This window comes from Sminthopsis crassicaudata, chromosome 1, assembly GCF_048593235.1.
Source record: "Sminthopsis crassicaudata isolate SCR6 chromosome 1, ASM4859323v1, whole genome shotgun sequence".
Classification (NCBI taxonomy): Eukaryota; Metazoa; Chordata; class Mammalia; order Dasyuromorphia; family Dasyuridae; genus Sminthopsis; species Sminthopsis crassicaudata.
This window is the reverse complement of record NC_133617.1, coordinates 449,642,314-449,670,286: the sequence shown is the minus strand read 5'-3', so window position 1 is coordinate 449,670,286 and position 27,973 is coordinate 449,642,314. Positions and strand designations below refer to the sequence as shown.

General features: G+C 34.1%; 1 protein-coding gene across 2 annotated transcripts in view; it reads left to right on the top strand.

Annotated features, from left to right (window-relative positions):
* Nucleotides 1-27,973, top strand: part of PGM5 (phosphoglucomutase 5) — a 212,719-nt gene that overhangs the window by 100,205 nt on the left and 84,541 nt on the right. For both annotated transcript variants that reach the window (XM_074280735.1, XM_074280734.1), the window contains 2 exons: nucleotides 9,568-9,683; nucleotides 21,522-21,657. In XM_074280735.1, the coding sequence (XP_074136836.1) occupies nucleotides 9,568-9,683; nucleotides 21,522-21,657 (252 nt within the window). The remainder of the gene's footprint in view (nucleotides 1-9,567; nucleotides 9,684-21,521; nucleotides 21,658-27,973) is intronic.

Genomic DNA, 27,973 nt, shown 5'->3' with positions numbered 1-27,973 from the left:
ATACATATATATATACATATATATATATGTATATATTTTTTTTTTCCATTTCACTATTTTTTATTTTTACTATTTTCTTTTTCCAGTTCACAAATCCTGCTTTCTTGGGAGTTCTTTATTTTTTCCAATTCATATTTCAGGAAGTTGTTTTCTTTTTCCACTTTATCAAATTTTTCTTTAAGTGAGTTATAAGCTTTTTTTGTGCTCTCTTGCATAGCTTTTCTTTCCTTTCTCCAGTTTTCTTCTAGCTCACTTTTAAGATTTTGTATAATTTCTTCTAAGAGAGCCTGTGTGATGGGAGCCAGGTTACATCCTCCTTTGGGGTTTTGTCTAGAGACTGTCTGTTATTAGTCTCCTCTGGGTTGAAAACCTGCTCTCTTTCTGTACTGAAGCTATTGATGATTCGTTTGACTTTTTTACTCATTTTTTAAAGCCCTTAAGGTCTACCTTCAGTGCTAGCAGAGCAGGGATACTTATATGGACAGTACTTATCCTGCAAATGGGCTGCAAAGAGCAGCTGAGCTGTGGAAGTGCACTGGGAAAAGCTCTGCACTGGAAGTGTCTCTGCCCTGGATAGCATGGCTGAGCTGCAGAAATGCTCTGATAAGAGCCCTGCTATGAGGATTAGTGACTGCCATGAGGCTAGAAGCTGAGCAGCGAAAGTGTCACTGCTCCAGGCAGAACCCTACCATGGGGATTAGCAGTTGCCCTGGGAAGAACCCCATAGGGCACCTGAAGTTTCTCTGCCGTGGAGAGTGCAGTCATGCAGAAGTTTTATTGCCCCAGACAGATCCCCACTGTGCAGATAAGAGGCTGCTGGGCAAAAGTCCCGTGCTGCAGAATGCAGCTGCACAGCTGTGCTGTGGTCTGTACTCAATCACTCACTTCCGGTGCTGGGTGGTTGTATCCTGTTAGATTCTGGCATTTTTTGGAGTACACTTTACCTTTGGCCTTAACTTCTCTGCTGGTCTACTGCTTTGCAACCAAAGCAGAGCAGCCAACCTGTGGTAGAGTCCTCCCTGTAAATTTTCCAGCCATGGAGACTGTCCCTGCCCCGGTCCAGCTCAATGTGTTAGCCTCTGATTCTATCTCCCTGCTTGTGCTGCCCTGCTCCTGCCACTCAGGACAAATTTTTTCTGGTGATGTTCCAGGCTGGTAAGTTGAACTTCCAATCTTCATGAATTTTACCAGTCAAGCGTTATTTTTGAGGCTGAATTTCATAATTAGTAGTGAGGATATGAGAAGAGCTTAGAATGTTGTGTCTTCTCCACCATCCTGGCTCTGCCTGTCTCGAATTTGATATTTAATTGGGGGGGGGGGGTTAATTTGCTCTTTTTGTAGTTTTTGAGTTACATATCCTTCATTGATGTTCTATTTCTCTATTTTATGAAGTAAGCATCTAGAGATAAAATCTCCCCTAATAACTCCTTTGGTTGCATCCCATAAATTTTTGTATATTGTCTCATTTTGTCATTTTCTTGGAAGAAATTATTGATTTTGTATATGATTTGTTTTTTCACTCACTCATTCTTTAGTATTTGATTATTTTGTTTCCAATTAATTATTGATTTAGTTTTTCTGCATTTGATTTTGAGATTTTTTTATACCCAAATAAATGGTCAGTTTTTGTATAAGTTCCATGTACTGCTGAGAAAAAAGTATACTCCTTTTGTCTCCATTCAATTTTCTCCAAAGGTCTATCATATCTAACTTTTCTAGAATTCTATTTACCTCCTTAACTTCTTTCATATTTATTTCATGGTTAGATTTATCTTGTCCTAGAAGAGCAAGGTTGAGAGCCTCCACTGGTTTAGTTTTGCTGTCTAATTCTTGCAGCTCTCTTAACTTCTCTAGAAATTTGGATGTTATACCATTCGGTGCATATATGTTTAGTATTGATATTACTTCATTATATATAAGACCCTTTAGCAAGATGTAATTTCCTTCCTTATCTCTTTTAATTAGATCTATTTTTGTTTTTGCTTGATCTGAAATCAGGATTGCTACCCAGCTTTTTTTTTTTTTAACTTCAGCTGAAGCACAATAGATTTTGCTCCAGCCTTTTACCTTTACTTTCAATGTATCACTGCTTTAAATGTGCTTCTTCTAAACAATATATTGAATGATTCTGGCTTTTAATCTAGTCTGCTATCTGCTGCTATTTTATGGGAGAGTTCTTGCTATTCACATTCATGGTTAAATTACTAATTCTTTATTTCCTACCATCTTGTTTTCTCCAAATTATACTTTTATTTTTTCTTTCTCCCTGTCCCTCCACCTCAGTATTTTGCTTCTGGCTGCTATCTCAAAAAGCCTTCCCTTTTACTGCCCTTCTCACTTTCTTATATCTATTCCCTTCTACTTCAGTTCTCTCTTCTATTACCCTCCCCCTTTCTTTTCCCCTTTCCCCTCCTATTTTCCTATAGGGTGAGACAAGTTTCTCTCTATAAAGCCAAATACATCTGATATTCTCTCTTTGAACCAAATCTAATGAGAGTTAAATTCATACATTATTCATCCCCACTCCTTTCTTTCCCTCAATTGCAATAGGTCTTTTTTTGCCTCTCCATGAAATATAATTTACCTCATTTTAACTTCATTTTCCTCTTTTTCCAGTAGAATCCCTTTTCCTTTAGTTTCTTTTTATATCATCACAATAAATTTTATTTAGCTTTTTTATCTTCTTTTGCATTTGATCAAATGAACTTTTAAATGAGGTGTTTTGCTCATTGGATTTTTTTTTCCATTTCACGAATTCTGTTTTTCAAAGAATTGGTTTTTTTCCCATTTCATTAAATCTAGTTTTAAGAAGTTTTCTTCAAATAATTTCTGTGTTTCCTTTTCCAAACTCTCTTGCAAAGTTCTCTTTTTCTTTACTCATTTTCTTCTTTTAAGATCCTTTTTGGATTTTTTTAAGAGGACACTGTGAGATGGGGACCAACTCACATCATCCTTTGGGATTTCATCTGAAGATGATTTGCCTTTAGGATCCTCAGGATTTGAGGTCTGTTCTTTTTCTCCATACAAGCTATCTGTTGTTAGAATTCTTTTTGCTTTTTTTGCTCATTAAAAAAAGTTTAGGTCTGCTATTAGAGCTAAAAGAAGATTATCCCAAGTTTCCTCTACAGGTGACAGTGACCTTAGATTGCCCTGGGTCAGTGCTGGTTGGGTGTGTGTTATATGGGGTTCAGAATAGTTGCCTTTTGTATTTAGGTTGGATGACTCACAGCTAATCTGCTGATCCATCGGCTTGTAACAAGGACAAAGTTGCCAGTGTTGCTGTATTTTGGCTAAGATCCTTCTGGAAGATTCCCCAGTGTGCAGATGCCACTAGCTTCCTGTGCAGTGTCTGTGCTTGATTCTCCCCCCCACCTCCCCACCCTCCACCTAATTAAAACAGACCTTCTCTTGAATTCTTCCAAAATATCTTCCACTGAAAATTTGTTACACTCCAACTATTTTGGGGTTCTGTTATTCCAAAATCAGTTCACAGGCTTGATCTGTTGTTGCTCTGAGAGATACCATGAGTAATTCATATATGCCTGTCATTTTGTCTTCATTTCTTGTTATAGCTTATTTTTAACAAATAAACTAAATTTGGTTTATTTTTCAATCAATTCTTTGCTTCCCATTGCCTCAATTGAAAAAACAAAAGAAAACAAAACAAAGATCTTATAATGAATAAGCATAGTTAAGCCAAAATAATCCCACATTTCTCATGTCCAAAACTATATCTAATATATTTTTCATAATTTCGTTCAGTGAATTTGTATTAGAATCATAGAATAGCATTATATTTGAGCTGGAAGGAAGTTTAGAGATAATGTAGTTCTGCCCCTTTATATTAAAGATGAGGTAACTGAAGGTTAAAGATTAAATTATTTTATAGTTGAAGAGCAAACAATTAGTTACGTCTACTATGTACATAGCATTATGTCTATAGCTGCTTTAGGGTGGCACAAAACTGAATGAGCTGTAGTTTTTTCCAGTAAGGAATTTATAACTTAATAGAGGAGATAAATGTTACAACACTAAGTAAAATGAAAAATAATGGGTAATAAGTATCAAAAGAGTTCTATAGTAACTTGTGTTTTGAGATTTATTGATGATCTTTATTTTTTCATACCACTGTACCTTACCCATCTACTTTACTCCTCACCCTTCTACCACAGAATCCATTCCTCTATGTATAATCAATTAAAACAAATATGTCTAAAAATGTATTAGATACCTTTATACTCCATCATTTCAAAGAAGTGACAGATATATTTTGCTTGCAGTATCCTGAACTCATGATTGGTCACTGCATTGATCAGAATTCTAAAGTGTGAAGGCTTTCTCTTACATTATTTTGTTCATCATATATATTATTTTCTGGTTCTTCTTCAATTTGCACCATTTCAAAATAGTCTTCATATCCTTATCTGAATTCTTCATCTCTATCCTTTCTCATAACTCAGTAATATATCATTACATGTAGCCTGCAATTTTTTCAGCCATTCCTCAAGTGATTGATATTCACTGTTTCTAATTCATTGTTACTACACAAGTGCTGCTCTAAGTACTTTATTTAACTATCTTTTTTTCATATCAAATGGGTCATTTCCCTTAATCTTAACCTCCTCAGTGGAAGTGTTGGGTCAAAATGTCTGTACATTTTAGTGATTTCTTCATCATTATGAATTGTTTTCTAGAAGGCTTAGAACAATTTATATCTCTACCAACAATTAATTAACACATTTGTATAGCTCCTTCAGTATTTACCACTTACATCTTTTGCCATCCTTGTCCATCTGACTGGGTATGAGATGAAATATTAGTGGTGCTTTAATTTGCATTTCTCTTTTTATTAGTGATTTGGAACATTTCTCATTTTCAAACTTACCCATTCATGTCCTTTGGCTATTTATCCATTGGAAAATAGCTGGTTATTATCCAAGAAAGATAGGATTAATCCCTATTTTTCTTGGATAGCAGGCCTTTATCAAAGTCATCTGCAACAATGTTTTCCTCATTTGCTTCTCTTATAATTCTAACTGCATTGAGTCTGTTCATGCAAAAAGCTTTTCAATTTTATGATTGAAATTGGTCACTTTATCTTATGTGACCCCATCTCTCTCTTACTTTGTTAAAATTCTCTCACTAACCAGAGTATATTAAAATACCTCCTATTTTTTCTATCATATGACCTTTTATATTTAGGCTATATATCTCTTTGAAACTTATTATGATATATGATCTAAAATGGTGATCTGAACCTAATTTCTTCATGCCTGCCTTCTGGTATTCCCAGAAATTTTTGTCAAAAAGTCTTACCCTGTATATCTTGCCTGGTATCTTTTAGTTTATTGAACTTTTTGCAGTAGTTTAAATAAAGGTGACAGATCATTTTTGACTAGGTAAGGTGTGATGAATATTCCAGGCAGAGGCACAGATAGAATAAAGCAAGATCATATTAAAGAGATTTGGTTTTTAATGAGACATAATTCAGGTTTCCTTTTATTTTTCATTTGTGAAAAAGAAAATTTTGTGGTCAAAGGATATGAATAGACAATTTTCAGATGATAAAATTGAAACTATTTCTACTCATATGAAAGGGTGTTCCAAATCATTATTGATCAGAGAAATGCAAATGAAGACAACTCTGAGATACCACTACATACATGTCAGATTGGCTAAGATGACAGGAAAAGATAGTGATGAATGTTGGAGGGGATGCGGGAAAACTGGGACACTGATGCATTGTTGGTGGAGTTGTGAATGAATCCAACCATTCTGGAGAGCAATTTGGAATTATGCCCCAAAATTTATCAAACTGTTCATAACCTTTGATCCAGCAGTGTTACTACTGGGCTTATATCCCAAAGAGATATTAAAGAAGGGAAAGGGACCTGTATATGCCAAAATGCTTGTGGCAGCTCTTTTTATAGTGGCTAGAAACTGGAAAATGAATGGGTGCCCATCAATTGGGGAATGGTTGGGTAAATTGTGGTACATGAATGGTATGGAATATTATTATTCTGTAAGAAATGATGAATACAGAGAGGCTTGGAGAGACTTACATGAACTGATGCTGAGTGAAATGAGCAGACCCAGGAGATTTTTATACACTTCAACAATAATACTAAATGAGAATGTATTCTAATGGAAGTGGGTATCTTCGACAAAGAGAAGATCTAATTCAGTCTCAATTGATCAATGATGGACAGAATCAGCTACACCCAAAGAAGGAACACTGGGAAATGAATGTGGTCTATTTGCATTTTTGTTTTTCTTCCAAGATTAGTTTTACCTTCTGAATCCAATTCTTCTTATGCACACATATATTGTATAAGTCTGCCTGCAATCTAGGAGAAGGGATGGAGGAAGGGAAGGGAAAAGTTGGAACAGAAGTGAGTGCAAGGGACAATGTTGTAAAAAATTACCCATACATATGTTCTGTCAATAAAAAAGCTATAATTAAAAAAAGAAAAAGAAAATTTTGGATATCATGGGAAAGATCTGAAAGATTTAAAGTTTAATGATTAGCTTTGAAATCGGGAAAACTTTGATCACTTAGAATCCAATATAGGTTCACAAAGAATAAATCATGCTAAACTCATTTCCATTGATTTGTTAACTTATGGAATAAAACAAGAATTTCCACAACATAGTACAATAAAAAAGATGATTTCACATGAAACTGCAAATCTACTGTATTCTTTTCAAATATGCAACATAATTACCATGTAAATTCCTTTTTTTCTCTCCACCACTGCCCTAGAGATGGATACCATTAGAGATATAGTTATATGGTGTTTTATGTGTGTGTGTATGTGTGTGTGTAAAATTATTTTATACATACTTCTATTTATCAGTTCTTTTTCTAGATAAAAGTGGCATCTTCCTTCATATGTCTTTTATAGTTAATTTGGGTATTTACTGACTTAGTTGCTCAAAATCATTCTTAAAATAATATTGCTATTACTATATACAATATTCTCTTGGTTCTGCTGATTTTACTCTTCGTTATTTCATGTCTTTCTAAAGTCACTGATTCTAAATCATTATTGCTTCAAATATTATAACAGGTAGTTTAATAAGTCTTTGGGCATAATTCCAGTTTGCTCTCCAAAATGGTTGGATTCTTTTACAATTCTACCAACAATGAATTTGTGTTATTTTCTTCTTCTATTTAAAGCCATAAATAAAATCTTAAAGTTGTGTACACAAAAATGAATCAATATTCAGTTTGGGTTGAGTGACAAACTGCAGTGCATGTGAAGAAGAGTGGTCACAATGGTGACAATCATGAAAACTGTCATATAAGAAATGGTTGAAAGAGCTGATGGAGCTTAATATGAAGAAAGAGTAGTTGTCCTTCAACATTTAAAGAACTATCAGGTGAAAGAGATAATAGACTTAATCTGCATTACTCCAGAGAAAAGAATTCTTCCCTTGATGGGAAGGAAGATGGATTTTAGTTCAATATAAGGGGAACTTAAAAATGTTGTTAGAACTGTTCAACAATGGAAGTGTTCAAATAAAGATTAAGTAAGGTATGTTGTCTATTGGATTCCTGCAAAGGGTAGGCAGTTGATAGAAATGACTTTTGTTGTTTCTTGCTACCCTAAGATTCTATGATTCTATATAGGCTCAATAACTTTGACCTTTAATATTTTTATACTATAGTCAATTTTCTGCTACTAATTTTAAAAGCAGCCATGGTAGATTGAAAATCATTAGCCTACCATTATAAGAAAATATTTTCTCTTTAGGTTAGACAATTGAGATGAAAATATATAGAATGATTATTTGGTTAATAAGTTAGCATGAAGTGCACTGCTATATATTAGGGTTCCAGAAGTATTTTGAATTACTTGTTGACAATCCTCTTGCAAAAATGTAATCTAAAACAATACATCATCTTTGTTCATAAGGTGTTGAAAGATAATCCCAAGAACTGTTTTTCAGGGTCACAGATTATTGCAAGAAGGGGTATGGCAATAAACAATATTAGAGAAAATAGGGAACATAAGAGATCTAGAGTTATTTAGCTTTTTCAAAACTATGAAATCTTCCTTTATTACAAGTTTTCAGTATTTCTAAAATTTCCTGAAATTCTGAAAATTCCTAGGTCTTAACCTTACTAAATCATTGTTGGCACATCAGTGGGAAAGTTTATTCTATTCCCCATTGGAATGTGATGATAATGGATATTTAGGGCTTGTTTGGATAAAAATAACATTCAATAAGGGGCTTAGAAATAAAGTAATAAAAATCAATGAGACCCTAAATATTTGAATCCTGAAGAATTGATGTGTCAAAGACCAAAGTGTAGAAACAATAGAAAATGTCATTAAATAATGTGCAATAGTGTACCCAAACTTAACAGATGCTCCAGGTAAAGTAGTTCTTAGGAAAAAAAGCCATTTTCTATTCCTAAACCTCTTTGCCAAAAAACAGGGGGGAAAAATTCATTAGTCATTTAATTTTTTAAAACCTGATGAAACAAACTTAAAAAGATATCTACTTAAACAAGGTAGAAATTCTGAAAATTAAAGAAGATATTGATACAATTGAAAGCAAAAAAGTACCAGCTAATAAAGTTTGTCTGATTTTTAAATTTTAAAAAAGAGAAAATATGATTGCATCAGAAATAAAAAGGGGAATTCACAATTGAAGATGAAAACATCTTGCCTAAGTATGTGCCAAATAAAACTGTTAACTTAGATGAAAAAATGAGATTGGTTTGAACTTCATCCTCTAAACTGGGAATTGTCTTGGTATTCTAATAGACAGTGACTACTAAATGAGGTTCATGATCTAATGCAGTATTTCACTATTGCTTCTTCTCCATGTCAACCACCATCTTAAGCTGAGGGGAACAAAGGACTGAACACTTACTTCTACTGATTTACAAGTTCTCTATTATCTAAAATTATAAAATCACTACTATTTTCACAGGAAGGAGAGATTCAGGAACAAGTGGAAGGTCAATTACTTGGGAAAAATCCAAAATAGAGATGCAAATCAGTAAGTTAAGATGGAGGATCATAGCTTTAAAACTGAAGGAAGCTTAGAGATGGTTCAGACTTCTCATTATTTATATTATGCCTTTATAATCCTTAGAAACATGATCATGAATCATTACTATAAAGAGAAATTTAGATATATTTTATTGGTTTAATTAACCACTTTCCATGGTGTGATATCCTAAACTTTATAATAATGGCAATAACATTTAATTTGTCACATATAATCCTTTAAGGGTTACAAAATGATTTACATATTTTATCACAGCTGAGTCTCACAACTCTGTGAGTTGAGTTCTGCAGATAATATTATTTCCATTTTAAATAAGGGAATTATGGTATGGAGAATTTATGTCCATGATCACAGAATTATTAAATACTAAATTCAACAGCTTCCCCCATTTCTCAATATAGATAAATTGTCAAATGCTGCCCATAAACTTATGAACAATAGGAACTGCTCCAATAATTTCTGGGTGCCTTTATTTACACAAAGAAAAGGGAAAGGAGTATATGAATTAACTGTTGTATTACTTTTTCTTTTCTTTTTTAGGGTGGCAAAATCACTTAAAGTCCCTGTGTATGAGACACCAGCAGGTTGGAAATTCTTTTCAAATCTGATGGACTCTGGAAGGTGTTCTCTTTGTGGAGAAGAAAGCTTTGGCACAGGTAAACTTTGTTATATCTGATATTATGAAAAGCAACATGGGGATGTTGAAAGAACATTGGACTTCGAATAAAAAAAAGTATGAGTTCAATTTCAACCAGTGATACTTAATATCTATGTGTCTGTGGAAAAGTCAATTAATCCCTCTGAGAATGTTTCCTCATGGGTATACACACATACAATACACATTTATACTTATGTGTAATAAAATATAATGAAAATCTTATACAGTTGATATAAGGAAAGTTCTTTGTAAAACAAAGATTTTTTATAAAGGTTATCTTCATTTCTTTCTTGGACATCTCCAAACCAAAACACTGAATGAGCTATTACTGTCTTCTCTTCTTCTAGTTCTTTATTATGTGTTTTATTATCCTCTATTAGAATGTAACCTCCTTGAAGTCAGGACTTGTCTTGATTGCTTATATTTGTATCCTCAGTGCTTAGCACAGTAACTGATATGTAATGATTGCTTAATATATCCTTTCTATTCATTCATTTTTTATTATTATTATGAAGGACATTTGGCAAGTGTAACATGCAACTTCCTGACAATCCCTGACTGAGGCTTGGAGATCTATATCTACACATATACATATACATATACATATACATATACATATACATATACATATACATATACATACACACATATACATACAAACATATGCATGTGGGTATATATAAAATACATAAGGAGCATATGTATACATGTATTATAGTATATCCATATGAGTAAATATGTATTATTTATGTGTGTGTATATTTTATTAATACCAGTGACATGTCATATAAGGGCAAGACTTAGAAGCCCTTCTTAGTGGGACGTTTCTGATAAAATTTGCTTCAACCTATTCTTCACCCTATTTATCTTTTTATTAAATAAAAAGAATCCAGTGAAATGATGATCTAATGAATGGTATGATTAGGTTTAGGCAAATTAGTGACCTTCCTTAGCTGAGTCTGAAATTGCTTTTCATAATTCAGAGAGATTTGCATTCCAAATGATTTTATTCTTGAGTATTTTCTATTCTTACCAAGTACTTTTAGGCCCTGGCATTTAAGACTGGTCTGTATGGGAGGAAAGAAGGAAGGAGAAGACAGACCAATTTCTTTGGACAGTGCTTCTAACATACATGATGTAAATTTCTGTCATACATGATAAATTGGCAGTTTTGTGTGCAATCATCTTTTTTTATTGTACTATGTTTTGGAAATTATTTTGTTCTGGAAATTGAAAATAAAATAATTTCTAAAACAAAATAAATAAATAAAGGAAATATATGAATATATAAAAAAGATAAATTCATTTCAGCTATTTGGAAGGCAGGCATTATGTATAATTTAGAATTATATATTATAAACTGTGACTATGTTTAGGTCTGATGTTACTACTTAGATTAACCCAAATTCCATAAAAGTATAATAATGTAAAGAATAGCAGTAGACTTAAAATATTTACCCAAGGCTCAAAGAAGACATTAACTATATGCTAGATGCTGTGTGTTAAGTGCTGGGCGAACAGATAGAAGCAGAAAGAAAGATAGTCTCTGACTTCAAAGTGTGTTTGGTTGTTGTCCTTCATTCTCAAAGAAGACCAAAATAACATCACTATGTTACAGTTGAGTTACATTATGCCCAACTGTGGTTGATCAGAACAAAACAATCTTGGAATGCTTTGCCACAGGTTAGACACAAATAGTCCATATGAACATTTGGGGTACCTTCTGTAATTTTGCACATCATGCATTTCTTTTGGGCTAATTCAATTCTGTTTTGGTCATAGAGTAAATCAATTTCTCTGATGAGGGCATGCCATGATGGGCAGTTCTATGCCAGTGTTTCCATGTCATGCAATCATTGCTAAAGTTAAAAGATACCTTAAGCAGGTTCTTGTATCACTTTTTCTGACTTCCTTGTGAGCACTTGCCCAGAGTAAGGTTTCCATAATTTTTTTTTTTTGGCAAGTGTACACTTGGCATTCAAACAATGTGATTACCCCAATGGAATTGTGCTCTCTGCAATAGAGTTGGAATGCTTCGCAGTTTAGTTTAAGAAAGGACCTCAGTAATCTAGTATCTTATCCTGCCAGGTGATCGTCAGAATCTTCCTAAGACAATTCAAGGAGTATTACATTTTAATGGGGGAAGGAGCTTAAAAAGGCATGAAGATATGGCTGGCCTGAGCATTTTCCTAAAATGGAGATTCTAGGAGGAACCAACTAATCAAAGGAAGGGGCAGACTATATTTTCAGGGTGAGAAGACCATCAACAAAGTCAATTTCTAAGATGAGGAGACTGCAGGAGGAAGATTGAATTTCTAGGATGAGAAGGCTACTCTGGCATGGTATGTGGGTACAGTCTGGGAAATTAGGAGCAGAGTCCAGAGAAGACATCTTTTAAATGGCAGAGATGAGAGTCTGTTTTTCTGACTCCATATCCAATGCTTTATCAGTTTTATCCCAAGTCTTGGAAGGTACATCTGTGAGTATTTGGGGCTCAAAAACATCAGGTATGATTAGTCTAATAACATTGCTTTGTGTTTCATAGAATCATTGCATTTTAAGGGACTATAAAGGATCTTAGGATATCTATTTGGTCAATTTCCTTCTCAGATAATGACAAACCAGTTATCCAAAACATGTGTAACTGACTAACTATGTGGATCCGGGCAAGTCACTAAAACTCTTTGTAGATCTTTGAGTCCAAACTCCTCATGTTTAAAATGAGGAGTTTGGACTCAAAGATCTACAAATTTCCTTGCAACTCTAAATCCATGATAATGCAATATTACTCAACTTTTGCTATTTTTTTCATATAATACTTACCTTTCAAATGGCAGAAATGACTTTTTTTGCTTTCATAAATTTTAGTTATTATGTATTACAGATTTATTTCATTTTCAATTCACAGAACAAAATAAGCATTTACAAAACTCAGTACAATAAAAAACATGATTGTGCATGAAATTGCAAATCTACTATGTACAACTTGCTATTCCCTCTAAATATATAATATATATATGCATATATATATGTAAACATTGATGATACTTTGAACAAAATGATAAAGTATTGAATAAATGATCTAAGGTGTGGAACTATAAAGGAAATTCCAGTGCCTTCCCCCCCCCCTTTTTTTTTTTACAAATGAACAAACTGAGAATTGAAGAGGTCACATAGGTGGAAGTCAAAGATAAATTCAGGCTTAACAATAATACTCCTAATAACTACACTATCATGAAATTAAACTTAGAAGGATCCTTAATCATTCAGTCCACTCCTTCTTTTTGACAATTGAGGAAACTGAGTCCTAGAGAGTTTAAGGGGTTTAACCAAGTCAAGTGGATGTTAAATATCTTACCACAGTATTGACAATAAGCCTAGTTTAGTGGAGAAATGAATCTTCTTTAGGTATTTCTAAGCAGAATGATGCTATCAAAAGGTTTCCAAGTGGCCTAAGTCAATACCCATAATCTATTTAAGACTTTCTCAAACTCTTAGCTTGCAATGATCTATATTTCTATACCTATTCAATAATTATTTAATACTTATTATTACTTAATAATTATTTAAATACCTATTATATATAAAGCACAAAGAAGAAAAGATATAAGTACTTAGGATTAAAATAAAGGCAAAAAGAGAGCTTCCCCTCAAGGAATTTATATCCTAAAAAAGACAGTATTTCTGACCCACTCTATCATCTTGCATTCTGAACGAAACACTTTGTCTATCTAGATTAGAAAAATCATAGATTTATAACTGGAAAAGATTTTAAAGGTCATCAACTGTAGCTTCTCTACTTTATATTGAAGGAAGCAAAGGCCCAGAGAAATGAAGCAATATGTTCCAGATCACACTGGGCAGAAATGAGGTTTGAAGCCATGGCTTTTGACTTCATACCCAAAGGTTTTTCCATTATACCACACTGTCTTTCAAATGTTAAATTTTTTTCAGTAAGTGCTTTCTGAATCAATGAAATATCTTATGCTTTCTTAACTTGTATCCAGTTTTATAAACTTTCCTAAATTTCAAGAGACTATTAAGAATTTATATGAGTATTTTTTGCTAACTCTGACCAGAAGAATGTTAACTGGGGCACAGAAACAGGCTATGTTGATAGTATTTCCAGCACTGGGAGAGCCATTTCTCTGAAGGTAGTGGGCCATCTGAATACATGTGCAATCCTGAATGAAGTGAGTAAGAGCTCAACAGTGCTATGACTTATGTCTCCAGGAGCTTCCTTAAAGCCTGAAAACACAAACTCCTTTCTGGATTATTTAAAAACTATCAAGTTCTGTGCTAAAAAAAGATGGGGTCTAGTGTTAGAGTCTGAAAAACCACTTAAAGCCACAGTATTAGGTCTGCTGGTGTAGCAGTTAGGGCCCTATTGTTTCCCTATCAGCTTATTGTTTGACACAAAATGATAGGGAAGGGAGATAATTGCATGCCAGTCTTGCTGGCCAGGACATTACAGCATATGGAAGAATCCCAAACTCTTGGCCCAAGAACATTGAATTAAAGTTCACTAGCCCTAGAGAAGTTAGCGTTTCTTATTCCAGTGTCTGCATGGAGACTTTGATGAGCAAGCCCTCCCCTCATCATTCAAATGTGACCCTCCAAAATAAAAGTTTAGTTCTCTTAAAATTGTATTGGATCATAGATTTAGATCCAGGAGGCATATTAGGTATGTCTCTTATTTTACAATTTTAAAAATTTGGGCACAGAAGATTAAATGTCTTGTTCTGAGTCACATAACTAGTGTCTGAGGCAGGATCTGAACATTGACCTTTATGACTATCTACATGACTATCTACAATATCATGCTGCCTCCTAAGGGAATTATTACTTACTAGGCTGTTCCAATAGTCTCAAGTTGTATCAAGAGGAAGTACCCCAAGTTATACATTTTATTTTTTGTTATTCTTACTCAGTCATTGCAGCTGTGCCCAATTCTTTGCCACCCCATTTGGGGCTTTCTTGACATAGAAAGTAGTTTGCTATTTTCTTCTCTAGCTAATTTTGTAGTTGAGAAAACTGAGGTAAACAAGATTAAGTGAATTGGCCAGAATCACACAGCTAATAAGTATCTGAAGCCAGGTTTGAAACTCAAGAAGATGAGTCTTCCTGACTCCAGGTCTGGCACTATGTCACATGGCTGTTCTATGCATATTCACACATATTTGTGTGTGGTGTGTGTGCATATATACATGTATATGCATCTGTATATATTGATACGTTTATAAATATATATATATGTATATAGATAGATAGATAGAGATATAGTTCTTGTTGCAAAGAGAGAGATAATTGTATTAAGCATAAATATTATTAGGAATGCAGGGAGTATAGTTGAACCTAGAGTTTTTCTCCAAATGTGCCCCTTATCCTAAGCTCTTTCAGTAGATTATAAAATAATCAATTTGCACATAATATTTCATTGAAAATATCTTAGAATGTAAGCTCTTTGAGTTCAAGGAATATCTCACTTTTGGATTCATATTTCCTATGCTTTGAGTGGTGTCTGGCATCTAGCAAGTGCTTAATAAATGCTTTTCATTCATTTGGGACTACCATATTTTAAGGAAGACATTGATATCCTGGAGAGAATCAGAGGTCTATCAAGAAGGTGAAGGGAAACCAATCTGAAATATGATCAAAAGGAATTTGTTATGTTTAATATGGAAAACTTTAAGGGAACGTAAGTATTTTTAAGAATATGAAACACTGTCAAATGGAAGAGCAATTTGATTTGGCTCTTTGGGCTCCTGAGAGCAAAGTAATTGTCAAAATTTCATTGAATAAGATTTCAGCTTAGTATTTCTAACAGTTAGAGTCACTAGAAACTAGAATGGGTTACCTCAGGAAGTAGGTGACTCCCCATCACTGGAGATCTTCAATCCAAAGCTACATGACCATTTAAGGGGGAGAGCATAGAAGAGATTCTTGGCAATATGTGTGGCCTTGAAATCCTCTTGTTTATTCATGGGCTACTAAATTTTTATTAGTCTGTTTCATAACTTAAAAATAAATTTTAATAAAATTCATAAGATTATAAAGCTGAGAGATCATCTGATTCAATCCTCTGGTTTTATAGGAAACAGAAGCCCAGAAAGACTACGCAAAAGAGTTAAGCACCTCTAACTAACCAGTGAATGAGCTTGGAGTAGAACTCGAATCTTGTGACTTCTGGCTCTTTCCACTGCTCTGTATGGAATTTTATGTTTGTAATCTTCTAATTTAAAGAAAACAACTGATTCTTACTGGCTTCATATAAAGCACAATTTAAGTCATGTGCTATTAATTCATGTTTCCTATGTTATTATCAGCTGGAAAAACTTGCCAGAAATTTCTGCTGAGTGAGCATCTTTGAATGATTTTTCTAGATCAATACATTAGTAAAAATCTTCACAAGTTATTTAGGCAAAAAGGCTTGGTGAAGTCATGTTCCTGTGGTTGATTACAGAATGAATCACCTCCCTGAGGAAGGCCAGTGGCACCCAGCTAGAATTCAGAGTCTCCTCCACCACCAAATTCGAACAAAAAAGAAGGGCCCTAGTTCATAGCAATCTTCTCTAAGAATTCTCTTTCACACAGGAAGGTTATTTATGTTCACCATTCTAAGATATTTTTTCATGGATCTTTAGTATATTAAACATTATTATATATAAATGCATGATTTATATATACACACATATATATATATAAATATACTAAGTGCTGGGAATATAAATAGAAACAAAAAGAAAATTAGTTCCTACCCTTGAGAAGCTTACATTCTAATGAAGGAAGATAGCACATAAAAGAACTTAAAAGGAGAGAGGATGGAGAAGTCACTCTAGAGAGTCCAGAATATGTTAGGGAAAGGAATGAACTTGACTGGTTTGGGGATTTGCTAAAAATAAAGGTTTCAGGAAGAACTCACCACTCAGAGGAGAGGACCACAGGGGTGAAGGGATCTTCCAGAGTGAAAAAATTGTAAGGACAGCGTTTTTTCCCAAGGTGAGAAGGCTATTGGTGGTAGCAGAAAAGTCTAGAGAGGCAGGCAGGAGCAGAGCTAGTTTTAAGAATACGAACCAGTTTTCTTTACAAGCTTTTTCTTAGATTAGTATTCAATCAACAGTTGGACAAAAAAGAAATCAGAAATCTGTGCTATGAAAGTTTCAGAAAATTACATCGTCAGTGATACAGATTCAGAGATAAAACTACATAGAGATATAACTACTTCACTGATAATCATCAGTGAGAGACAATGAAAGACCCAGGAGAAAGACAGAGACAGATATAAAAAGAGACACAGAGAAAGACAGTGGGGAGACATACAGACAGAGACAGAGCAGAGTCAGAGACAGAAGAGAGAGACACACAGGGAAATACAAAGACATAGACAAAGAAGAGACACATACAAAGACAGAGACGGAGACACAGAGAGAGCCTCACACACACAAAAACACTCACTCAGGTGGATCAGAGGGAAAATTTGAACCCAAGTCCCCTGACCCAAAAGCCAGGGTTTTTCTAGATCACATTGCCTTTTAGTCCCATTATTGCTATACATATTGCAAGTTCTTCTTTTTATCTCTCTCCTCCCCTCCCTCTCTCTCATTTTCTTTGTCTCCTCTCTTCCTCTTCTTCCTGCCCTTCCTCCTCCTTTCTTTCCCTCTCTCTTTTCTCTCTCCCTTTTCCCCTCTTTCCCTCCTCTCTCTTCCTTATTATGCATATGATATTACTATGTAAGACTTTTTAAATATTTTTAGTTCAATTCTCTCATTTTTAGTTCAACACCCTCATTCAACTTCCTCACCTGTAGGAAGAAAATTAAGTAATTTTCCTGGGCTTTGATTTCATCCTCTAAAAGAATAAGTATTCCTCTTTTTTCTGATCTCTAGGGTTTTCTTTAAATGAAATAATGTAAGATGAAATGAAATAATGTAAAATAAATAACTAACCCTAACTAAACTTAATTAAAAAACTAAAAGGAAGCCTTCCTCAATACCTTTTGATTCTAGTACCTTCCATCTGTTAATTATTTCTTTTTTATTCTATTTATAGCTTTATATATATATATACATATATACACACACATATATATGTATATATATATACACACACACATATATATATGTATATATATATATATATATATATATATATATATATATATATATATATATATATATATATATATATATTTGTTTCCATGTTGTTTTCTCCATTAGGCTGTAAGCTCCTTGAAGGCAAAGACTGTCTTTTTCCTTCTTTTGAATCCCTACTACTTAGCACATAGTAGCGCTTAATAAATTTTTATTGAATTAAACTGTATTTTACCTCTTTTTGTATCTTAGTCATTTAATAAATGTTTATTTATTGATTGATTCTACATCCCTCTCTTTAAAAATGTTTTGCTGATATCTTTTTTTAATTAAAGCTTTTTATTTATAAAACATATGCATGGGTAATTTTTCAACACTGACCCTTGCAAAGCCTTCTGTTCCAAATTATCACCTTCTTCCCCCCGCCCCCTTCCCTAGATGGCAGGTAGTCCAATATATGTTAAATATGTTAAAATATATGTTAAGTCCATTATATGTATATGTATTTATACAGTTATCTTGCTGCACAAGAAAAATCAGATCAAGAAGGAAAAAAAATGGGAAAGAAAACAAAATGCAAGCAAATAACAACAGAAAGAGAATGCTATGTTGTGGTCCACACTCATTTCCTACCATCCTCTCTCTGGGGGTAAATGGCTCTATTCATCACTGAACAATTGGAATTGGTTTGAGTCATCTCATTGTTGAAGAGAGCCACATCCATCAGAATTGATCATCATATATTCTTATTGTTGCAGTGTATAATGATCTCCTGGTTCTGCTTATTTCACTTAGCATCAGTTCATATAAGTCTCTCCAGAATTCTCTGAAATCATCCTGCTGGTCGTTTCTTACAGAACAATAATATTCCAATAACATTCATATATCATAACTTATTTAGCTATTCTCTAATTGATGGACATCCAATTCAGTTTCTAATTTCTTGCTGCTACAAAAAAGGCTACCACAAACATTTTTTGCATATGTTGGATTTTTGCTCTCCTTTAAGATCTCTTTGGGACATAGGCCCAGTAGAAACACTGCTGAGTGAAAGGGTATGCACAGTTTGATAGCTTTTTGAGCAAATCACTCTTCAGATTGCTCTCCAGAATGGTTGGATCTGTTCACAGTTCCACCAACAATGTGCTGATACCTATCTAATTTATACCTCCACCCACCATAAAACTTTTCTTATAAAAAAAAAAGCAAAGTTAAACAAAGCAAAATGACACTTTGGCTATGTGTAATACCACATGCTTCATTCCCTACTTGTGTCCCACTGCTTCCCAACTGAGGGGAAGAAATTCATAGTTGGCATCAACTATTCAATGAATTACTGCATTGCTTGAATAGCTGCACTCAACTGATTTCTGGTCATTGTGAATGTTGTTCTCTTAGTTCTGCTTATTTTACTTTGTATCATAAGATCTAGGATTTAGACAGGAAAGTATCTCAGAGCTCAGTTCTCAGGCACATGGACTAAAATATAGGAAGTGCCCAAAATGAAAGTTAGCTTTTTCACTAGCCTACTGGGCGTGCAGTATAACTAGATAGTAGTGAACACAGAAAATATCTATGATTTGGGGATATCAGTAGAGTAAGATGTGCTTACAAGAGGAGCTAATTGCTTGAGGATCTCAGCTAAAATTTTTTCAAATTAAATTTAATGTTTCCAAGCACCAGTTTCCCTATATGACTGCAAGTTGTTTGAAGCTTCAAATTCTGGCTTATTGGCTTAGGTTACTTATCAGTAAAGCAAGAATATGGTTTAACTATAGACATTTAAGGAAGGTCGTTTTTTCCCTTTTCTCAAAAGCATACCAAAATCTTCCCCCAAAAAATTTATGTAGTTTCCTCATAGTTATCAGTTCAGACCAATTTCAATCCCATAATTAGATTAGACTAGGTTATTTTTTTCACTTGATTCTTTGTGAAACTTGGCAAATCTTTAACTCTTACAAGAAAAAATTAGATTAGACCAGGTCATTTTTTTTCCACTTGATTCTTTGTGAAACTTGGCAAATCTTTAACTCTTACAAGGGAAAATCTAAGCCAAGAGAAAATTTACTAGATTGCTGGCTACAAGTGACTGGAGTGTTATTTTGAAGTAATTTAAAGCATTTTCTATCTCTCTGATGCTAAATTATGATGTCTTACCATAGAAGCTTAATGGCCACTAATGTTTAGATTTCTAGGTAATGTAATCCAGCTGAAAGTTATTATTATTTAAGAAACAAAGCTTATATTTAAGAGAGTATTTTGCTATAACCAGTAAATAAATGTAATTTTTCAGCTATAAAAGGAGAAAAGGTTTTGAAGTAGTCCTATTGGGCAGTATTTCCCAGCCTTGTTGTTTTTGGCAGCTAATCATGGAGCTGTACCAATGCCTTCCAAATGACTTCCATTTTTGTATCAGTACAAAGAGTTTGTTAGTTGAGGTTAGAGTAACATGATGAGTAATGCTGAGGGTCCAGTTTTAAAGAAACAACCATGAGCACTGACCAGATATTTCATCAGCTGCCTATTCATGAGCATTGGCAAGAGCAGGACAGGTAATTCATTTTCCTTTTGAATTAAACCACCTTGGCTAGTGCCTGCCTCTCAGTCATGTAGGTGTTTTTATATCTTGCCACTAAAATTCCCTGAGCCAACAACAATGACATGGTAGATATACAATAAGGAGAATTAGAATTGCAACTAGGTTAAAAAAAAAAAAAGAGAGAGCCTTTTAGCACAGCATCAGTGAGCAAGATTCAAGTAGTTTTTTTTCCTCCCTTCTTTCTTCCTTCCCTTCCTCTCTCCCTCCTTCCTTACCTGTGTTCTTTCCTCTCTCCCTTCTCTCCTTCTTTCCTTCTCTCTTTCCTTTCTTCCTTCCTTCCTTCCTACCTTCCTTTTTCTTTCCTTCCTTTCTTCCTTCCCTTCCTCTCTCCCTCCTTCCTTACCTGGGTTCTTTCCTCTCTCTTCTTCTTTCCTTCTCTCTTTCCTTTCTTCCTTCCTTCCTTCCTACCTTCCTTTTTCTTTCCTTCCTTTCTTCCTTCCCTTCCCTTTTCTTTTTCCTTTCTTTTTAAAAAATTTCTCTTCTCTCTTCTCTTTCACTGTATTAGGACTAATTCAAGTCTGAGAATACTCAAAGACTTGCCCATTTTTGATGATTGGAATCTTAATCCCCAAAGCCTCATTCTCTGAAAACCAGTGATTCACTGAAAACATCACCATTCAATCATGCCTCCTTTATTTACTGTGTGATACTAGAAAGAGTACTTAGGCACTCTTAGTTTGTTTTCTCTTTTGTAAAATAGAGAGAATAATATTTATACTATCTACTACTTAGGTTTGCTATCAGGAAAATATTTAAAAAAAAAACCATAGTGGCCTAATAGTGAAATAAAACTAATGACTATTCATTTCATCATTTGTACAGTAACATTTTATCTCAATACATGACATTACTATGCATATGCACTTTATCTTAGCTCTTTTATTTCATTCGTTACAGATTGGAAATATCAAGTCACATTGTATATATTTATATATATTGACATGTACAGGCATGTGCATTTTATTTGAAATGGAAGTGCTTTTGCTTTTATAGAAATACAAATATATTCATGCACATCAGTATAATTCAAAGGATATAGCAAATTATTTTCATTGAAAATCAAACAAAAAATTCTAATTTTTCTGATTATGTTTAAAGTTTGCTTTTATAAAGATTAGCTCTAAGTATAGTATTTTTTTCTTCTTAGGTTCTGATCATCTTCGTGAAAAGGATGGACTTTGGTCAGTATTGGTTTGGCTTTCAATCATTGCAGCCCGAAAACAGAGTGTAGAGGAAATTGTTCGAGATCACTGGGCCAAATTTGGTCGCCACTACTACTGCAGGTGAGAGTTTGATCAAGGTTACAAATACAGACTTTGGAGAAACATTTTAAAAAGTGGTTCCCAATGCTTTAGATAACTAGAATTTTTATAGGGAGGTCTCAAGTAAGACATAGGAAATCATAGGAGTGGTTCTGTGAAAAGAAAACTTAAATATATAGTAGTGTCTTTGCCAATTATCAGCTTTATAAAATTTATTGTTATTCAGTTATTTCAGTCATATCTGACTCTCTGTAACCTTGTTTGTGATTTTCTTGGCTAAGATATTGAAGTGGTTTGCCATTTCCTTCTCTAAATCATTTTAGGAAAAAACAAGCAAACAGGGTTAAATGACCTACCCAGAGTCACACACCTAGTAAGGGTCTGATGCTGGATTTGTATTCAAGAAGATTCTAAGGTTAGTGCTCTATCCACTGTACCACCTACTTGCATCTTAGTGCTTACCCTGTTTTAAGCCCTAAATCTTCTTTGCACACAATTCTCTATATATAACTTAGAACCACCATCACTTTTCTTTCCAATTCTTCTTCACTGTCTTTGTTCTTCCACTCAGATTCTGACAACTAGATTATGAGTTCTATGAGGTATGCTTTAACTCTTACTCTTTTTTACTTACTTATTTGCAGACATAGAATGACTGATACACATCAGATCCATTTACCAGGCCTAGTCATTAGCTCTACCTACATTCCCAACTTCCTAGGTTGATACTAAACATATCATAATAGAAAAGTTTCCATCTTTATAAAGAGAAGGGTCATTTCTTCATAATATCCCTGATGTTTACCATTATGCAGATAATGTCTTCATGACTTTTAAATATGCAATTGCCTTGAATAGTTTCTCTTCAACTGAAATCAGAGCTCTAGTGCTTGGAGGGATTTTATAGGTCATTTAGTCTAAACCTCTCATTTTTCAGATAAGGAAACTGAGATTCAAAGGATTGATGACATGCTAAAGATCCCATTGTCATTAAATAGCAGAGCTGGGGCTACAGTTCATTTTGTATCTCCCAATTCAGCACTCCAGCTTCAGGATAGAAATCACAGCAGTGAACATATAGCAAAAAATTGGTTGCCAAAAATTAACTCTGAGTTTGGAAAAGTGGAGAAAATGGATATCAGTATTAATTCAAAGGATATAGCTAGTTATTTAAGAAATGACAACTAGTGAGAGTTTTAGAAGATTAGGGGTGGATGGATGGCTCACAAGAAAGACAAGTTTGAGTATCATTGATCCTGGGCAGCTAAGTGGTACAATGGATAGAATGCTAGATTTCTCTTCCTGCGTTCAACCCCACAGATATCTGACCCTGAGCAAGTCACTTTACCATGTTTGCATCAATTCCTCAACTTTAAAATTAACTGGAGAAGGAAATGTCAAACCATTCCAGTATCTTTGCCAAGAAAACCCCAAAGCTTATGAGGAGTTAGACATGGTTGAATTACAACAATAATAATCACCAATTCAAATGTATTGTATTAAGTGCTTGTTATTAATGAGTAAGTCTTTTTGCTAGGCACTACAGATACAAAAAACAAATATAAAAAGCAGTCTCTGACCTCACAGAACTTATATTTCACCAAATGTAAACTCCATGTAGGCTTACATTTCACTAAGATAGGAAAATTCCAGAGAAATTTTGGTTGATTTTACATTGTTGAGGCCAATGGATATAAGTATCTGGCTTTGGAATTAAGAAGACCGAGTTCAATTCCAGCCTCAAACACCAGCTGTGTGATCCGGGGCAAGACACCTAACTCCTGTTTGCCTCAATCCATTTGAGAAAGAAATGACAAACCATATGAGCTATACTGGTGTACTATGGTCCATAGGTCACAGAGAACTGGATGTGTTTGAATAGCTAATCACCACAACTTACACTATTGAGACTTGTTAGAACTTGGTCTAAACTCAATAGTTTCAAATAGGTTTCAAAGTAAGCTGTGCGCTCATAGAGTCTTTTTCTGCATCTTGAAAAGTCATGTGCTGTGACAACAACAAGACTACATAATGATCGATTCCAATGGACATGGCTCTCTTCAACAATAAGATGATTCAAACCAGTTTCAATTGTTCAGTGATGAAGAGAGCCATCTACACCCAGAGACAGGACTGTGAGAACTGAGTGTAGACCACAATGTGGCATTTTGGCTCTTTCTGTTGTTCTTTGCTTGCATTCTGTTTTCTTTCTCAGTTTTTTTTTTCCTTCTTGATCTGATTTTTTTGTGTGTGTAACAAGATACCTGTATAAATATAATTATATATATATATATTGGATTTCACATATATTGTAACACATTTAACATGTATTGGACTAACTGCCATCTAGGGAAGAGGCTGGGGGAAGGAGGGGAAAATTTGGAACAGAAGGCAAGGGTCAGTGTTGAAAAATTACCCAATTTTTGTAATTTTGTAAATAAAAAGCTTTAATAATTTTTTTAAAAGAAAAGAAAAGCCATGTGCTAAGATAAATATCAGAGAAAAAGGTAATCCATGACACTCATATTTACATGACAAATATTGCTATATTTGAGTGACTTTGGATTTCAGTTTTGCAACATTCAATGAAAATTAAAAATCAAATTGTTGACTATACCTATTCAATTCTGGAGGGCTAATAAGGTGTTTCCAAAGTGCTTATTGTGTTACTAAAATGAGAAATATAGGGACAAATCCCTTTGACTAGATGAACTAGATGAGGCCCCTTCTATATCCAAATCTATGATACTAAGATCCCAAGTTATTCTCTTTGGGTCCCAATTTCTTTATCTATAAAAAGGAGGGGGTGGGATTACATGACTTTTAATGTACCACCCAGTTCTAAATCTGTGATCAAGTGATCTTGTATCAATTAATTTACTGAAATATGTGAGTTGTTCAATGGGTAATCTCTTAGAATCATGTCATATGTACTAATGAAATTGCAAATGGATTCAAGTTGTAAAGTGCAAATATTTCATTGATTTGGAAAAGCCACTGGTGTATAGATATAAGCAGATTAGTAAAAAGGCCCTTATTTGCTCATACTAGGACTACTGCAATGGCCTGCTGATTGATCCCAAAAATCTCTCCTCACTCCAGTTCAGCATCTATTTAGCCACCAAAGTGATTTTGCTAAAGTGCAGATCTGACAATATCACTCCTTCCTACTCAATAAACTCTGATCATTCCCTTTCACCTCCAGGTTTAAGTATAAAATCCGCTCTGTTTTACATTCTAATTCCTCAATAATATCCCTCTTTTCCTATCAAACCTATCTTTCCAGCATTCTTATACATTATACTTTATCATATACTCTTCAATCCGGTGACAATGATCTTATTGTTCCTCAAATTCCATTTCTTGGTTCTAGGCATTTTCGCTGGCCATCTCCCAAGCCTTCTTCCTCATTTTAGGCTTTTCTGGCTTCCTTCCTTCAAGTCCCACTTACATTCTCATTTTCTACAGAAAACCCTTCCTAGTCTCTCTTAGTTCTTTTGTCGTTTCTTTGTTTCATTTTTACCATGATATAACTTGTTTGCACATAGTTGTTAGCATGTTGTCTCCTCTATTAGACTGTGAATTATACTGGTGTATGGAGGAAACATTTGTAAGCAGCAAATAAGCAATCTGTCTGAGGTCTGAGCACTTCCTATCTAATGATGACAATGTTCTCTATTCTATGTCTGTGATCCTACATAACTAAAGGCTTCTTCAATTTTTTTTCTTTTTTTTTTGAAATTTGTTTATTTTTAATACACATTGCTTTATGAATCATGTTGGGAAAGAAAAAAGCAAAGCAAAGGGAAAAAACCATGGGAGAGAAAAAAAAAAGAAAAAAGTGAACATAGTATGTGTTGATTTACATTCAGTCTCCATAGTTCTTTTTCTGGATGCAGGTAACATTTTCTGTTCAAACAAGATTAAAAGGGAAGTTTTGTTTATGCAAAAACTTCTAAATTTAATGTAATCAAAGTTGTCCATTTTGTCTTTCATAAATTTTTCTGGTTCCTTGATCATAAATTGTCCTTTCTCCATGGATCTGATAGGTAAATTATCCCTTGGACTCCTAATTTGTTGTATCATCCTTTCTGCCCAAATCATGTGTCCAGCTTCTTCTTCTTCTTCTTCTTCTTCTTCTTCTTCTTCTTCTTCTTCTTCTTCTTCTTCTTCTTCTTCTTCTTCTTCTTCTTCTTCTTCTTCTTCTTCTTCTTCTTCTTCTTCTTCTTCTTCTTCTTCTTCTTCTTCTTCTTCTTTTCTTCTTCTTCTTCTTCTTTTCTTCTTCTTCTTCTTCTTCTTCTTTTTCTTCTTCTTCTTCTTTTCTTCTTCTTCTTCTTCTTCTTTTCTTCTTCTTCTTCTTCTTCTTTTCTTCTTCTTCTTCTTCTTCTTTTCTTCTTCTTCTTCTTTTCTTCTTCTTCTTCTTCTTCTTCTTCTTCTTCTTCTTCTTCTTCTTCTTCTTCTTCTTCTTCTTCTTCTGCTGCTGCTGCTGCTGCTGCTGCTGCTGCTGCTGCTGCTAAGGCAGTTGGGGTTAAGTGACTTGCCTAAGGTCATACAGGTAGAGGCCTCTTCAAATTTGATTTTGAAACTTATTACTGCTATGTCATTTCACAAATGGGAAAGTAGCAAACACCCAATTTGTTGGGTGTTTTTTTTATCTTTAACTGTCAATGACATAAAAAATTCACTTTTGAAATGTACAGTCTTTCCTAGGCAAAGTATAACTATTTTTGGTGGCCTTCTTTTTTTGGGAGGAGTGATGAAGGTACTAAAAATATAACCATACAAGAAATAAAGAATACCAAGCTGAAACTTGACAGAGGGTATTTTAGATTGACAGAATGAAATTCCTAAAGTCCCAGTTTTGTTAATAACTTTGTTCTGACTAGAAACCTAGTGAAAGAAAAACAGCATGATATAGTCAGTCAGTAAGCATTTATTAAACACCTACTATGTGCTGAAGATGTGTTAGATAATATTTGCAAAATTCTTAGAACAATACTTAGTGTGTTTTTTTTTGGTTATTATTCAGTCCTTTTTATAAGTTGTGTCCAACTCTTCATGACCCCATCTGGGTGTTTTTTGTTTGTTTGTTTGTTTTTGCGAAGATATTGCAGTGTTTTGCCATTTCCTTCTCCCCCTCATTTTTACAGATTAGGTGACTTGCCTAGGATCAAACAACTAATAAGTATCTGAGGCTATATTTGAATATCTAAGATGAGTATTCTTGACACCTGTCCTAGCACTCTATCCATTGCACCACCTAGCTGCCCTAGTGCTGAAAGTAGAAAAAAATCACTGTCTTCAATGAACTTACTTTGTAATGGGAGAGACAACATGTAAATAACTAGGAATATATGAGATACATTATTGTTGTTTGATACAAGAAATATAAGGAGACAATGAAAGGTTCTGTGAATGGAGAAAGCATTAGCAAGTGGGGAATGGGATTAGAAGGGAAAGAGAAAAATATCTTCTGTGAGGAGAACTCAAATGGAGTATTTAAAGAAGAGAGGGGAACTAAAAGGTAGACCATTCCAGTCATGGGAGACAGTTAGTACAAAGACGTGAGATGAAATGCAGTGTTTGAGAAACTACAAGCAGGCTAACAGTGGTGGATTGTAGAACACGTGGAGGAGAATGAAGAAGACTTGAAAGGTAGAAAGAAATCAGATATAAAGATCTTTAAATGCCAAACAGAGGAAGTTATATTTGATCTTGGAAATAAGGGGTCACTGGAGTTTACTGAGCAGGAATGGTGGGTTGGGGAGTTGACACAATCAAACATATGTTTTAGAAAACTCAGGTTGGAAAAAAAATTGATATTCAATGAAATAAAGGATTTTCAAGCATTCTTGATGAACAGAAACATTTGACTTTCAAATTTCTAGAGAAGCATAAAAAGGTAAGCAGAAATTATAAGGGACTTAATAAGATTAAACTGTTTATATTCCTACATGAAAAGATGATACTTAAAACTCATAAGTATTTTATCATTATCAGAGCAGCTAGAAGAAATACATATAGACAGGGCATAGGTGTGAATTAAATAAAAAATAAAATTGAGGTGTGAGAGAGGAATATGCTGGAAGAAAGGGAAAGGGAGAGGTAAAATGAGGTAAATTGTCTCCCATAAAAAAGGCAAGAAAAAGTTTTTAGAGTAAAGAGGAGGAAGAGGGACTAGGTAAAAGGGAGTAAGTGAACCTTACTCTCATTTAAATTGGCTTAAAGAGAGAACTTACACACTCATTTGGATGTAAAAAAAAAAATTTATCTTACCCTACAGGACAGTGGGAGGAAAGGAGATGGAGATGTTAGAAGGGAGGGTAGGGAGGAGGCA